This window comes from Chiloscyllium punctatum, chromosome 32, assembly GCF_047496795.1.
Source record: "Chiloscyllium punctatum isolate Juve2018m chromosome 32, sChiPun1.3, whole genome shotgun sequence".
NCBI lineage: Eukaryota > Metazoa > Chordata > Chondrichthyes > Orectolobiformes > Hemiscylliidae > Chiloscyllium > Chiloscyllium punctatum.
The window spans coordinates 14,191,578-14,207,130 of NC_092770.1; the positions used below are offsets into that span (position 1 = coordinate 14,191,578).

The 15,553-nt window shown below is 40.9% G+C and overlaps 1 protein-coding gene across 4 annotated transcripts in view; it reads right to left on the reverse strand.

Annotated features, from left to right (window-relative positions):
* LOC140457906 (leucine-rich repeat-containing G-protein coupled receptor 5-like) overlaps window positions 1–15,553 on the reverse strand; it is a 156,821-nt gene that overhangs the window by 56,946 nt on the left and 84,322 nt on the right. For 3 of the 4 annotated variants that reach the window (XM_072551680.1, XM_072551679.1, XM_072551678.1), the window contains exon 4: window positions 8,972–9,043. In XM_072551680.1, the coding sequence (XP_072407781.1) occupies window positions 8,972–9,043 (72 nt within the window). Of the gene's footprint in view, window positions 1–3,803; window positions 3,876–8,971; window positions 9,044–15,553 lie in introns of those variants that run through there. The other variant, XM_072551681.1, reaches the window with a different exon arrangement.

The window sequence follows — 15,553 nt, forward strand, 5'->3', positions numbered from 1 at the left end:
GTCAAAGAGCTTTAACAAATTTGTGAGGCATGATCTCCCACACATAAAGCCATGCTGACAACTCCTAGCCAAACCCTGTTTTTCCAAATACATGTATAGCTTACCTCTCAGATCTCTTGAGTAATTTACCAACCAAAGATGTTAGGCTTACTGGTCTATAGTTCCCAGTTTTTTCTTTGCAGCCCTGTTGATCCCAGTTGTCTATATCTAATATATGATTGAGTTTAATTCTTGACTAGAACCTTAATATCTTTATTCATCTATTGTTCCTTAATCTTACCAGCCTCACCTTTCACTCGAACAGGAACATAATGCCTCTTAACTCTTGTTATCACATTTTTGAAGGCCTCCTACTTAGTTTAGATTAGATTAGATTAGATTAGTTCCAGCGTGGAAACAGGCCCTTCAGCCCAACAAGTCCACACCGACCCTCTGAAGAGCAACCCACCCGGACACATTCCCCTAACACTACCGGCAATTTAGCATGGCCAATTCACCTAACCTGCACATTTTTGGACTGTGGGAGGAAACCGGAGCACCTGGAGGAAACCCATGCAGACACGGGGAGAATGTGCAAACTCCACACAGACAGTTGCCTGAGGCAAGAATTGAACCCGGGTCTCTGGCGCTGTGAGGCAGCAGTGCTAACCACTGCCCCTTTACCTGCAAATAATCTACTCTAATCAACTTTTGAAAGTTCATGTTTCAAACCCTTAAAATTTTGTTTCATACCCTTAAAAGAGAAGCTGAAAGCAGAGATTCCAGAGGATATTAATTCCTGTAAAATGTCAAGTGATACACTCCACCTAATAAGTACAGCTGAGGCCCTCCTTGTCCATTGTATGACATAATTGCACTATTCTAATAAATGTACCTTACTGATTACTCCGTTGTAAACTGTGGTATTACACTTTGCTTGGGAATACAATCATGCTTGATTTAATTCAAAAGAACAGCTTTTCCAACAAAACATGGAACTTTGCTCCTTATTGTTTGACTTGTTATTCTAGAGGCCAGTTATGTTGATGAAGGAAAGCTGTGGGTGTGTTACTTAATCATTACTTTTGAACCAAGAAGGCTAGATCTGACCGAACTCCCAGTGAGTTCCTATTGGACTTGGTGTTCCATGACAAGCATTACATACACTCCACTGCAATGTAAAACTTGGAACGATTTGAGCAGGAAATTAAGCTGCACAAACTCAATAATTTACTCCTTACTCGAATGACATAATTAAAGCATTTTATAAGGACATTCAAAAAAATGATTGAATAGCTACACTTTCATCTTGCACAGGCCATTACGTTAAGATAAATTGCAATGAGAAATGTTTTATAGGACTTGCTTGGCCAGTTCAGTTAATAGTGAAGGAGTGGAGTTTACTTGTTTTTCTGTAGTACTTATTAAAACATGAAACCTCCCGTTCAAACCTGCAGGATGTTGTTTCAAATATCAAAAGTGTTCAGTTTGTGTAACATTTTGTTCCACAGGAATCATAAGTCATTGAATTGCTACCCCACCATCCTGCTGCTAAAGTACTTATGGTATAAGAGTTTTTGTAATTTGGCTTAAAGACTCCCGAACCCAGCCACTGTCATAGTTCTGAATGCATAAGGCAATGTTTTTCAAGTGTGTTTTTGAATCAGTTTATTTTCATTAACTTATTTTTCTAACCAATCTATTCTAACAGAGATTCTATTACATATCTCTGGAGCAGGTGGGACTTTAACCCGAGACTCCCATCCAGGGATAGGGATACTACCACTATACTACAAGAACAAGCTCCCCCTACCTTGAATCCATTAGATTCATCAACAGAATGTTGTCAGCTGAGAAGGATTGTGGGTAATTGGAATGTTTCTCCATTTTAAGCATGAAATCTAAATTAAGTTATAGCATGGAGAAAGGGAGGACTGCAGATGCTGGATATCAGAGCTGAAAAAGTGTTGCTGGAAAAGCGCAGCAGGTCAGGCAGCATCCAAGGAGCTGGAGAATCAACGTTTCGGGCATGAGCTCTTCTTCAGGAATGAGGAAAGGGCTGAAGAAGGGCTCATGCCCGAAATGTCGATTCTCTTGCTCCTTGGATGCTGCCTGACCTGCTGCGCTTTTCCAACAACACATTTTCATTAAGTTATAGCATGGGCCAGTAGAGCATATTCATAGAGTGTGGGCACTTTTACAGTATTCTAAGCAAAGGCATCTTTGCCCTAGCCTCAGGCATGCCTAACTGGAGGTCGGTTAGCGCAGTTGGCTCTACAGCTGGTTTGCCATGCAAAGTAATGCCAACAGCATGGGTATAATTCCTGCACTGGCTGAGGTTACAATGAATGACTCTCCTTCTCAATCCCTCCTTTCACCTGAGGCATGGAGACCCTCAAGTTAAAGCATCAGCAGTTATCTCCCTCTAATGAGAGCACAGTCATGTGGTCTGCTAAGACTACAGTGACTTTTATTGGTGTTTTTCGATTTTTCTGCATCAGCCATCACTGTGGCTGCTATCTGAGTAAACAAATGCAAAATTAATGACAACTACAGTCCAATGATGGGTACTTTTGTGGTGTGGAATTCTGACCACAAGGATAAAGCTGGGCTGATGTCACTTAACCACATAATAGTTGGGATTTTTTTCACTTTGGCAAAGAGATGTCTGTCTCAGCCTTTAACTAGGTTCAGAACCAAGATCCAGAGGTATACATTAAGTTACTGCACTACCCACTTGTTTTCACAGTGACACAACCAACAGGTGAATTATGATATAAACAATAGCTGACTCCAGTGGCTTCATGGTTAAATGCAAGCACCTTGCGACGAAGTAAGCACTAACGACCAGAATGGTCGAATTTTTAATCCTTGGGATGTGCTGTAAAAACAGGGCTTGTAAAACAAAATCACAATTAGGCTTCTCAAGGCAAACAAGCAAACGGCAATTCCCAGTACTCCTGACAATTTCCAACGCCTCAGGAAAAACATTGATGATTTCCCTTTACACTCACCATTCACATGCATTGTCAAATAATCTAACCCTCAATAGTCTTGTAAACCAGTGCCTTATGGAATCAGCTCCATACTTGTAAAGGAGAGAAAATTGGAAAACAAAATCCAGAATATTTTAATTAATCATGGGACTTGGATTTATAAGAATTAAAGGAGGAAATCCAAAACCTAATTAAATTGCTGGAGCTATCTAGATAACTCACAATGATCCCAAGGATGAGTTTTAGTGACAAAATTGCAAAGCCCCCGACAATGATGTAATAAAAACAGGAAGAAAAATCACCAAGTAAATAGTTTGAACAAATATGTAAATGCATTGTCAAGATGCTCATTAGGTAGGGATGGTTTTGTTAAATTATGTTACAGAGTTGCTTCCTAAGGTGACCTGAATGTTAGTGATGATTTGAGAATATTATTGGAGCTGCTGTACCCCAGATTTCAACCACGGGCTTTAGAGATAAGGCTGATACTGATTTATATTGCCTGGAGAGATAATGACACAATAGCAACCAGTAGTTCAATGGACAGGTCAGGAGTGTTCAGATTCAATCTACGGCTAAAGAGATAGCAGGCCTAGCAAAATAAGGAGGGGGACATGTTGCAGGTCCTTTAGTGCTAGAAGGTGGTACGGCTTCAAGAACCAATCCATTATCCTCAAATGGATGATGGAGGTGCCCTCTGGCCATTAATTAGCCAATCCTGAAAAAATCAGCACCACACTCTCAACTCTATTCTCCAGCATCTGCAGTCCTCACTTTCACCTGCAAAAATCATGTCAGATGATCATTCCTGGCATGGCACAGTCTCACCATTTGATCCTGATCCAAAAGCCTTGAGATAGTTGCTTTTTAAATTCTCTGGTATTCATTTATGTTGAAGGCGGTGGGATAGAACTCTAACTTGTGTCTATGAAGAAAGATAATCAAAAGGACATGAAGTTTTAGTGATGAAAAGCCTAAAAACACTTCATTTTTGGAGGCAGAAAGTAATGAAAATTAACTCACAAGGTTCAGCATTGAATTATGCTTTTAACCACTGATTTAATTTGCACTTTTCTTGTAAACTAGCACAATTGAGTTTTATCCTAAATTATATGCTTTGTCAGTGTGAATGGTTTTGCATTCCAAAACCTTACCAGTAAAACCCAATGGTTACAAAGATAGTTGATTAGCTTTGAATCACACTGCAATGATTCATCAGCTGCAGAAGGTTACGCTTTCACCATAAAGGGTTTAATTACGGTTGCTGCCTTTCCAATTGCATGAGTAAAGAATGTTGGAAGATGACTTGAATTTTCTGACAATGTAAACTTACTGTTCATAAAAAACATAAATTCCACTACCATTATCTATTTAACAGATCTATTCAGGGACAAACATTTTTCACTGAACACTAACATAGCTGTGTTCTCACATACAACCTGAAAGAATGCAGAACAACGGGTGTCAGACCATTTCTATTCAACAACACAATATATAAATACTTAACTAATGGAAACAAGGCAGGATTACGCATTGAGATAGGCAGCACATGATCTTTGCATTGATCTCACTTAAACATGATTGCAGTGTGCAGCCCAGTGTAACTAGTCTGATAGACCTTACAGCTTCTCTGAACTGTATGGCAAAATCTAGCATTACTCTGTTGTAAATCTATACAGTTTGGAAAATTCTTCCAATGACACTTAACACAATACATGCACTAAATCTGCAACAGCAAGTTTTGTTGAATGTTACTCAGTTGAACACTCCATGTTAGATCCAAGAAATAACATGGAGGCATCATCAATTCTGCATCTGACTGCACAGCAGTACTTAAGCAAATACGTGAACAGGATCAAAATGATAGATTGAGCATCAGGGCAGTGGCAGAGACTGACAGGCATCACAAAGTGTGCATGCTGCATGGTTCTGTTACTCATGTGGTTTGTGTGTATTTGCAACCTTAGAGTCAGGTCACATTATATACAGGCCATGTTAACATTAGTTGGAGGGATTCTCATTTACCAGCTGGCAGTATCTGTATCACCAGAAGCGGTCACACTGTGGACCTAAATTTCAGATCTTTGATTTTCCGATGATGAATAATAATTATCATTTAAATGTTTAGGAATCAGTGCAAGTAAATGAATGCAAATGAACAAAGAGTCTCATTCAAAAGTGTTACCTTATCCTGTTCTTATTGAGTTGCTGATTGATCTTGACTTTATTTTACTCTTCACAGAATGTGAGTTTCACCGACTATGCCAGCATTTATTGTACATCCCCAACTGCCTTTGAGAAAAGAGAGGTGATGGTGAGCTCTTCTTCAACTCACTGCAGTCCGTGGGAACATAAGGAAACCCTTGATGATGTTAGGAAATGAACTCCAAGAGTTTTACCCAGTAACAGTGAAGGAGAGGCAATACATTTCCAAGTCAGGATGATGAGTGCCTTGGTGGGGAACTTGGAGATGGTGGTGTTCCCATGCTTCTCTTGCCTTTGTCCTTCCAGGTGGTGGACATTTAGATTACTCAGTTGGCTGGATGGCTGGTTTGCAATGCAAAGGGAGGCCATTAGCAGTGGGTTCAGTTCCTGATTTCATTAAAGTTACCATAAAGGACCCTCCTTCTCAACCTTTCCATTTGCTTGATATATGGTGACCCTTAGGTTAAACCACCACTCGTTGCTTCTATTGAGACAGCAGCCTTATGGTCTGGTCAGGCTATGGAAACTTAACCTAGAGTTTGGAAGGTACTTGCAGGAATTCCTACTGTACTTCCATTCTAGATTTCCAGCGTTTGTGTTTTTTAAATTCTAGAATTACTCTGAATAACAAGATCTGATGTATAAGTTGCTCATATATTGCTGTTATGCGAACCAGGAGGATTTTATTGTGCTGCTGCACTGTTAGAGTTTATTTGCTTGCCTTCGTAAAAACCTCCTGGGTGTGACTTTTACGCTGAAGTGACCAATGCACCAGGTTCTAGCTGGGTAGCTGTGGAATGTGACACCTGGTAAATGTGGTATTATAAACTGAACAGAGCATGAAACTAAACCACAGCACATCTTTACCTAATCAGCACTCAACTCAATTCCAAAATGAACAAAACAAGTCTAGTCTTTCTCTAAGGAGTTACTCTAGCCAGCAGTACACATTCTGTATTGCTTTTATCATTCCATCTCATTGCCTGCTGCCCAGCTGCTGTAACACTCCTATTGACCAATACACTTCATCATCTGGTCACTGGATACCATTCTCTAGGTCTGACACCTTTATTTACTTTGGTTCAGAAGGGAGAGAATTCAGGTTACAAAAGGGGGAAAAGAAATTAAGCTGTCATGTCATTTCTAACAAAATTCTGTTTAACATGCCTCAGAGTTTAAAAATTCAACAATGAACCGTTTGTTTTATTGGAGTTATCTCAGAACAGAAGATAGCTTGAATAATTTGACCATGAACAGCCGCAAACAAGGAAAGCTGTCTGTTTTCTTTTCCACAATAAGCTTTGACAAAAGGCGCCCAGTATACGATTCTGCTTTACAAGTTCAGCCTGATTTACGTGCAAGTAAACCTCTGCAGAATCTAGAATGACTGTTTTAACCCACCTGAAAAAAAAGTATTTAAGATTTTTACTCCCTCTCTCTCCTTGATCCTTTTATCCTCTTTTGAAAGCACTGACCCCTTCCTTGAGTATGATTCCATTAACATCAGGCAGCCTGGTTCATCCTACAAAAGTGCTCTTTCTCCATATAGGAGTGCCAGTGGACTACTTAATCAGTGACATTTCTTCTATGTCTGAACAAATGTTCATATTTGTACATGCATTATGAATTATTGGAATCAATCAATATTGGTGTTCTTGGCCATTTTATTTCATTGTCCATAACTGGAGACTGGTGAGATCAATCATTTTTCCGCCACTTGAGGCCAATGAACTTTATGCAGAGTAAGTTGGCATTGCATATGATATCTTGGGCTTCATAAGTGTGTGGAGTACATAATCAAGCTCCAAATTCTCTATACTCTATCACTGCACTGCCAAAAGAATGTGGTCATCCTTAAGAATGCACAGGGGATTTATTGTAAAAGGGATTAGAGATTAGAGTTAGAAAGTTAGATTGGAGAGGTTAAGAAATGTATGTTCTCCTTGGACTGCAGAGATTGAGGGGAGTGCCATGATTGAAGGGAGATTTGTTAGAGGTGTGCAAGGTTAGCAAGATTTGGATAAGTTAGACAGTCGCCCTCGCTACATTCCTGATGAAAGACGTACGGCCAAAACGTTGACTCTCCCGCTCCTTGGATGCTGCCTGACCTCCTGTGCATTTCCAGTGCCACACCTTTCAACTTTGACTTTCCAGCATCTGCAGTCCTCATTTTCTCCTAAGTTAGACAAAGGAAGCTGTTTCCATTAGGTGCTGGTACAAGGACCGGAGACATAGATTTAATGTTCTGGTCAAAAGATGCAGGGTAGAGGTCAAGAACTTTTTCTTAACCCAGTAACCTGGAAACTGATGATGATATAGGTGGTGAAAGGGTAAATACTAATGATTTCAGAAGGACACTTCAGGGAAATGCAGAAGAATGGGATTGGCTGGATAGCGCAACAGAGATCTGCATAAACCTGATAGGCTAACAGTGTCCTTCTATGCCAATAATCACAACAGCCAATAACAGAAGGTTCAAGTCTTCTCCTGCTACGATTTTGTAATGTCTCAGTTGCTCAATCTCCAATAATCTAAACGCTCCTCCTTCTTTATTGTTAACACCCAGACAAGTCCTTGTCTACTTATGACCTCTTATCCTGAAAAAAGGATTTACCTTTCTTCTGGAATTTAGTGACAAAGGCTATGCTTTATGTTTGAGACTGGTAAACCAACATCAGTAAGGTTATGCATTTTTTTCTGACCTCAGTTCCACTTGTATTTTTCTTTGCTATTTTAGTGAATGGAAATTTCCTAAAATAATCTTTAAAAACTCAAAGTAAAAAGAATATTTCAATGTCTCAATCTCAATCCAAACCATGACAGGAAGGTATCAAAGCCCATTTTTCGACTGCCTTGAATGCATTCTGACAACTATCTATACTGGGGAAAGTACTATAATGCACGGCAGTACTTAGACAATGCTGGCCAATTCACTATCTACAGGAAAGAGCCCTGTGATTAATAATTCCATTAAAATACATCTATGTTATAATGCAGCATCTAATAATAACAGTAGATGGTGTCAAACTATTGAACATCTGTCAGTATGTGCTAGACCCCTCAACAGGCTTCCTGTGGTGGATCTCCTAGAGGTCAGAAAGTCTCCCAAAAAGTTCATTTTTTGGGCTTCCAAAACCCTCATCATTTGAAGGTAGGGAAATTGCTCTTCCAGTACCAAAAACTTAATGCAACATTTTGCTGAATTACCCACAATGAAGAAGACCTTCTTTTCAATATTTTAAAGGCAAGGGAGAAAATGAATGTATTTTTGGAAAATACGTGCATGTTCATACCATACTGTAATGCTGCTCCCCTTGCTTAAACAAGCTGAGTGACATTTATTGGTCAAAGTGACTCCTGTAGGAGTGAACGTCAAGCTCAGCAGACAACTATCAGCCAAGAAACCACAGTACAATAGTGGGATTCTTCAATAGGAAGGACTTGAGCTCTCATTTGCTGCTTTTTATTAACGGAGGTTATGGTCTCTCTCAAAATTCCAAATGTCAGCTGAAGGCCACAAGAGGAAGAGGAACATGAGAATCACTTGTGGCTGGTTTCAGGGTGATGTTGATGATGGCTAAGAAATGATTCTCTAACTTTCTCAGCCAGTGCTAATATCTGGCATGATAGAACACATGAAAAGGCAGTTTCATCCTAAACATTTGGTTTTGATGGATAATACAACTTAGGGTACCACACATCGGTGGACTAGCACTGCAGACTAGTTTTTTGTTCCATCATTTATTTTGATATTTGCTCAGCATTATGCAGTATTACAGAGTTGTACTTACAGTGACTGGAGACTTTGCAAGTTCTGTAATGCCTCCTCAGGAACTGCCCCCAAGCGGTTGTTCTGTAACATGCTGTTTATTTGGAAAAACCAAAGGGAACTTGTTAGAGCATCAAAACGTAAGCTTTGTGATGTTCCATCAAGTTACAATTCACAATAAGCTTTTATTTATTGCAATTTATGTTACAAGTTTAGATATGATCCCTAAAGCATAAAATTGTAATGATTAATTAATGGAAAATATTTCATTGGCAATTGCCACAAATAACCATTAAACATTTTTTTACAAGAATTAAAAAAACATGTTTAGTTGTGTATATCTAACATGTTTTGTTTGCGAATGAATTCAGCAGAAAGTTAAAGTTCATAATCTTAGAGTCATTGAGATGTACAGCATGAAAACACAGACCCTTCGGTCCAATTCACCCATGTCAATCAGATATCCTAAATGAGTCTAGTCCCATTTGTCAGCATTTGACCCAACTCCCTCTAAACCCTTCCTATTCATTTACCCATCCAGATGCCTTTTAAATGTTGTAGTTGTACCAGCCTCCACTATTTCCTCTGGCAGCTCTTACCATACATGCACCACCCTTTGCGTGAAAAAGTTGCCCCGGAGGTCCCTTTTAAATCTTCCCTCTCTCACCTCAAACCTTTACCCTCTAATTTTGGACTCCTTCACCCTGGGGAAAAGACCTCGTCAATTTACCCTATCCATGTCCCTCATGATTTTCCAAACCTCTATAGGGTCACCCCTCAGCCTATAACACTTCAGGGCAACTAGCCCCAGCTTATTCAGCCTCTCCCTATAGCTCAAACCCTCCAACCTGGCAACATCTTCGTAAATCTTTTCTGAGCCCTTTCAAGTTTCACAACATCCTTCTTATAGTTGGGAGATCAGATATCCGAAATAAATCAGTTAATGAAAAATTGCATGCAGTTTTTCAAAAGTTGGACAAATGTTATAACTGTATAGCTATTAATTATTTTTTACACCCGTGCAAAAACTAGACCTAGTTTCCAAGGCATTCCTGAGGAAACTCTCAAGCACTATCTTGCAAAATACCATTTCTATTTCAGTCACTAACGCTGGAGCTGAGTTGAGAAGTTAAACAAAACACCAAGACCAATGGTTTCTGGTTTGAGGTGATTAGAGCAGTGATTGTCACAGCTACATAGGAAAGGTGATGGCCTAGCGATATTACTGCTGGACTGTTAATCCAGAAACCCAGGACCTGGATTCAAATCTTACCATGGCAAATGGTGGAATGAAAGAGTCCAATTATGACTATGAATCAATTGGCCAGAAAAGTCCTCACTAATGTCATTTCGTGAAGAAAACTGCCATCCTTACCTGGACTGGCATATATGTGATTCCAGACCCACAGCAATGTTGATGGCTAGCATTCCCCATGCCCCCCTCTCCCCCACCCCAAAATGGGCAATGAATGCTGGCCTAGCCAGTAATGTCCTCATCTCAAGAATGAATTTAACACTCCTTAACTTTTCATTTGCAATAGAATATCAGAGCTGAACATCAAATTGATCAGTGAAAATTCCAAATGCCATTCTCAGGTTGAGGATGAGAGAACTATTATGTAAATAGAGCATCAAGGTGACATTTACGAGGCACACAAAGTTACCAGACCAATCCCACTGGCAAAGCTACGTATAGCCATTCTAGTCTGTGAACTAGTTAAATTGTTAAGTTCTAAAAAAAAAGCATTTAATATACAAAGGTTACTTGAATTGACAATATGGTTAGCAAAACATACCTTTTACAAAGATATTATTGAGCTGTGTGGTGTTTCAACATTATGATTACTTAGTTTTTAATGACACTGCAGTTTGACTGTAATATGGTGTGATTGCAGGTAGCATTTGAATTTGCATCAACTAACAGTGGCTATCTATTCTCTCAGTTCTAGCAAAATCGGATGATAGAAATTTGTGCAATCTTCGAATCATCCTTCTGCAGACTTGTTCCTTAAACTATTAAGTAAGAAGTGGCTCAATGATTAATTACATCATCCAATGTAGTACTGAATCAGACTAACCAATAAAGGCCCTGATGTGATTCCAGTGTTAATAAACGTGGTAAGGGTTCTGCTAAGATTCAGTATTTCTGAGCTTATTGGAGTAGAGTATGAAAACTGGGAATTCAATAGGGTTGGAGGTGAAGAAACTTTAAGATTGGAGCAACTTTATTGGAAGGTTAGAATAAAGAGGAAAGCCCTGTATTAACCTCACATTGACTGTTACTGACTCTGATTACAATATGGAAGAGTTTGGCTAAAAAGCAGCACTGATTAAACTTTGTTCCTTAAAACAAACACAGAAATATACATTTAAAATAAGAACAAGCTTCTGCGACTGGGGAAGAAGTTGCTGAGAGACAGGTGCAAAAATTAAAACAAGATTTATTTCACAAATCTTTTGCAATCAAGCCTGTCCTGAAGGAAAGATTAGTTAAACAGCGGATGGTATTTAAAGTGTTCACCATGAGTTTGGTGGTGGGGATGTGTTTAATAAGATCGGAGGTGACAGGTTTGTACCCCTCTAATTCCCACTTCAACCCCAATTCTTGACTGTTGCTGAACTGAATTTCTGAAACATCAGTCTGACAGCACTGCGACAATACCAACTCCCAATGGACCACAGCAGTTCCAGAAGGCTATTAGGGATGAGCAATAAATGTCAGCCTAGCCAGCGACATTCAGATTCCATGGAAGAATTTTAAAAAGTCCACAGCAGGAAGGCCTATGGATGATCTACCATCTCTGCCACCAATGGATGCCTTGAAGTGGGCTATCCATTCTGTTGGGCTGCTAATATTACTCCCAGCCCCATGGGAGGTGATTGGACATCAGAAAGTGGGGAGCACAAGCAGCAGTCCTGGACTGAATTGTTTATGAATTCCCAGGTCTGGGGACATGGGCAATACCTAGGTAAGCAGATTGAGAGTCACCCCCCCACCCCGGCCTTGATCCTTGACTTTAGGGAAGGAATGTCAAAATTCAGTTAAGTAGCCAAGAAAAGGCACTTAAAAATTAGCAGCAGGACTTCCCTGCATGGACAATACAGAGCTCTTGCCAACTCTCCAGTCAGTAAGTGAGAGTCCTGTTTCCCTCCATCAAATACTGTCCAGTCTATTTCTGCAAACTGCTGTTACTAAACACTTCAGCAGGAATTTATGGTGTCTCAGTGGTAAGCACTGCTGTCTTACAGCACCAGGGACCTGGGTTTGATTCCAGCCTCGGGCGACTGCCTATATGGAGTTTGCACATTCTCCCCGTGTCTGTGTGGATTTCTTCCGGGTGCTCCGGTTTCCTCCCTAAATCCAAAGATGTGCAGATTAGGTGAATTGGCCATGCTGAATTGCCCATCGTGTTCATGGATGTGTAAGTTCGGTGCATAGGTCAGGGGTTTAAAAACAAAATGTAGAGTAATAGGAAATGGACCTGGGTGGGTTACTCTTCGGAGGTTCGATGTGGACTTGTTGAGTCAAATGGCCTGTTTCCACACTATAGGGATTCTATGAGTTAAGGGGCAAGTTGTGATTATATTACTTTCTCATTGCTATAAAGTTGGTTTGTCAAAATGCTGCGCATGCACACTTTAAGAGCTCTTGGGGTTATTCTGGCTTGTCTGCTGATTGAGAAGGAAGGATAGAAACGTTTGCTGTTTTTGGAATCAGCAAAAACAGAATGGGGAGGCTAAATACAGCCCAGATGTCAGCCCCGATTTTACACTAATCCATAGACTGAAACAATTGATCAAGGCTGACATTTCAGATCACCGCTGAGGGAATTCTACCCTGCCTGAGTTGGCATCTTTCAGAGGAAACACTATACCAAGGTTGGGCTATCCAGCAGCTGAATATACAAGTTGTCATTGTTTGAATCAGAAAGTCAGTCGGCAAAGGATTGTGCTGCATCCAATCTTTATTGAGTCTTACGTTTATTCACAGCATGAAAATGTAACAAGCAGCATTCAAAACACACGGGTCAGTGGCTGAATCTGTCCCTGAAGGATCTCAGAATGCCCTGGCAAATCCACTCGCAAGATAATCAATTGGATTAAAGTCAACCCCCACTCCAAGCTGAATGCAGGGTAATAGTGAGAAGCTGCTCCCCCAATCACAGGCTTGTTCCCTTCCATACTCAACAGTGGCTAGGAGAAAGTGAGGTCTGCCGATACTGGAACTCAGATTCGAAAAGTGTGGCCTTGGAAAAGCATAGCCGGTCAGACGTCACCAGTTTCCTAATCTCCCCTCCCTTCAGACTTCACTAGTTTCCTAATCTCTCATCCCCCACCTCATCCCGGAACCAACCCTCCAACTCGGCACCATCTTCTTGAACTGTCCTACCTGTCCATCTTTCTTCCCACCTATCCGCTCCACCCTCCCCTCCAACCTATCATTATCACCCCCCACCTGCATCTAGCCTCCCCCCCATTTATCTCTCAGCCCCCTTTCTACCAACAACCCCCCACCCCCCCCCCCCAACCCCCCACACACCTCATGAAGGGCTTATGCCCAAATTATAGACTCCCCTTCTCCTCGGATGCTGCCTCTCCTGCTGTGCTTTTCCTGCACCACACTTTTCGGTACTCAACAGTGGACCTATCAGCAGTAAACATGGGAGAGAACCAGCCTGTGACTGGAGGTGCCTCCAGCAGCTAGGTAAGTGAGTTCTTGGAGCGATGGAATTCCTGGGGAATGTCTGCCCAGGGCAGGAACAGAGCCAGAATATCAGGAGCAGGAGGTGACAAGGTCTAAAGGCTAGCTGCCACTGTGCCAGGGCTAGAGGCAACTTTCTTGTCTAGAATAGGAGGGAGGAGCCAGGACCTGTCTTTTTATCTGCTTGAGGGATCCAGACGGTTTGGTGAGAATAAGGCTGCGAGGGAGAGGGAGAATGGAGGCCCAAAGGGAGCTGCAGTGGACTTCAAAGTTGAGAGAAGAGGCTGCAAGGGGTGGGAGGACATGGAGACTGAATAGGAGTTGTGGGGAGACAGGAATGCTGCAGGATTGGAAAATGTATGGAGACTGTAAATTGGGCTGGGAAGAAATGGAAGCTGTAAATAAGGAATGGAGAAGAAAGAGGAAGGGTATAAAGAGAGAATGGGCTCATACAGTCAATAAAGGAATGCTCAACTGATTACGAGCTCAGAAAACCTGAGATCACTGAAGTAATGAATTACTTGCAAATGAATGTGAGATCTCTGACTGAAGGGAGGGGAGATTAGGAAACTGGTGACGTCTGACCGGCTATGCTTTTCCAAGGCCACACTTTTCGAATCTGAGTTCCAGTATCGGCAGACCTCACTTTCTCCTAGCCACTGTTGAGTACGGCACGGTGGCACAGTGGTTAGCACTGCTGCCTCACAGCGCCAGAGACCTGGGTTCAATTCCCGCCTCAGGCGACTGACTGTGTGGTGTTTGCACATTCTCCCCGTGTCTGCGTGGGTTTCCTCCGGGTGCTCCGGTTTCCTCCCACAGTCCAAAGATGTGCAGGTCAGGTGAATTGGCCATGCTAAATTGCCTGCAGTGTTAGGTAAGGGGTAAATGTAGGGGTATGGGTGGGTTGCGCTTCGGCGGGGCGGTGTGGACTTGTTGGGCCGAAGGGCCTGTTTCCACACTGTAAGTAATCTAATCTAATCTTAAATTCAAGTGGAAATTAAGTTGAAGCTGTGTAATGGATAGTAAAATAATTTTTTAATTTAAATCTAAAATTGAGATCTGAAATGCAATTTTAAAAAAAGGCATGGTAACTGCCTGGTTAGAAACATCTATCTTTGTGAATATGTGCTGGAAACATATTGGCTTTGACCTGACTGCTCTCCGGTGAGAGTGTTTAGGGGGAGGTGGGGCTTTGTGTGTGTAGAAATACATGTCAGTCACTTTGAAAATAATTTTTATTCTAACTTATATCTGATGTTTTGGGCAGTTTAAATACCACGGTGTTGTATTGCCAAAACTTTATGTCTTGAACTCATCTAAATAATTTGCAAAAAAAAAAATTCAAGATGAAAACCAGAATTTATACTACATGAGAGGAGAACAAAGATTAGTTGGTAAGTGAATTTTGCTTGGTACAGATAATGCTATGGAGAATGCATCCATTAAGTCCAGTTGACAGTTAACTGCCATGCTGCCTTTAAATTTTAAACCAGTCAGGTTGACTTTAATTGTTCAAGGCATTGCCCTGAGAAAGGATTCTGTGTATGGCTGCCATCTATATGAGTTGAAACAGGAGTAGTGCATGTACAAGTTCTTTTTGTCTGTAACAAACAGGGTGTTGTCTATTAATATATGTCACCTTCAATATTCACAAATACATCACATTGTGACCATGGTCAATAACCCTAAATTCCTCATACATTCAAGCAAATGTTGAAAATGGCAGAATCATGAATGCTGAGTTGAGAGTTGTGTATGCTTAGGCTGGATGTTTATGGTTGGTAGCTTGCTTGTCGTGAATAGCCAAAAGGACATGCTGTTTGATATGATCTACCGGAAGGATAAATAGTGTAATAGCTGTTATTATAATGGCACAGAAAGTGTACATATCCTAAATACATG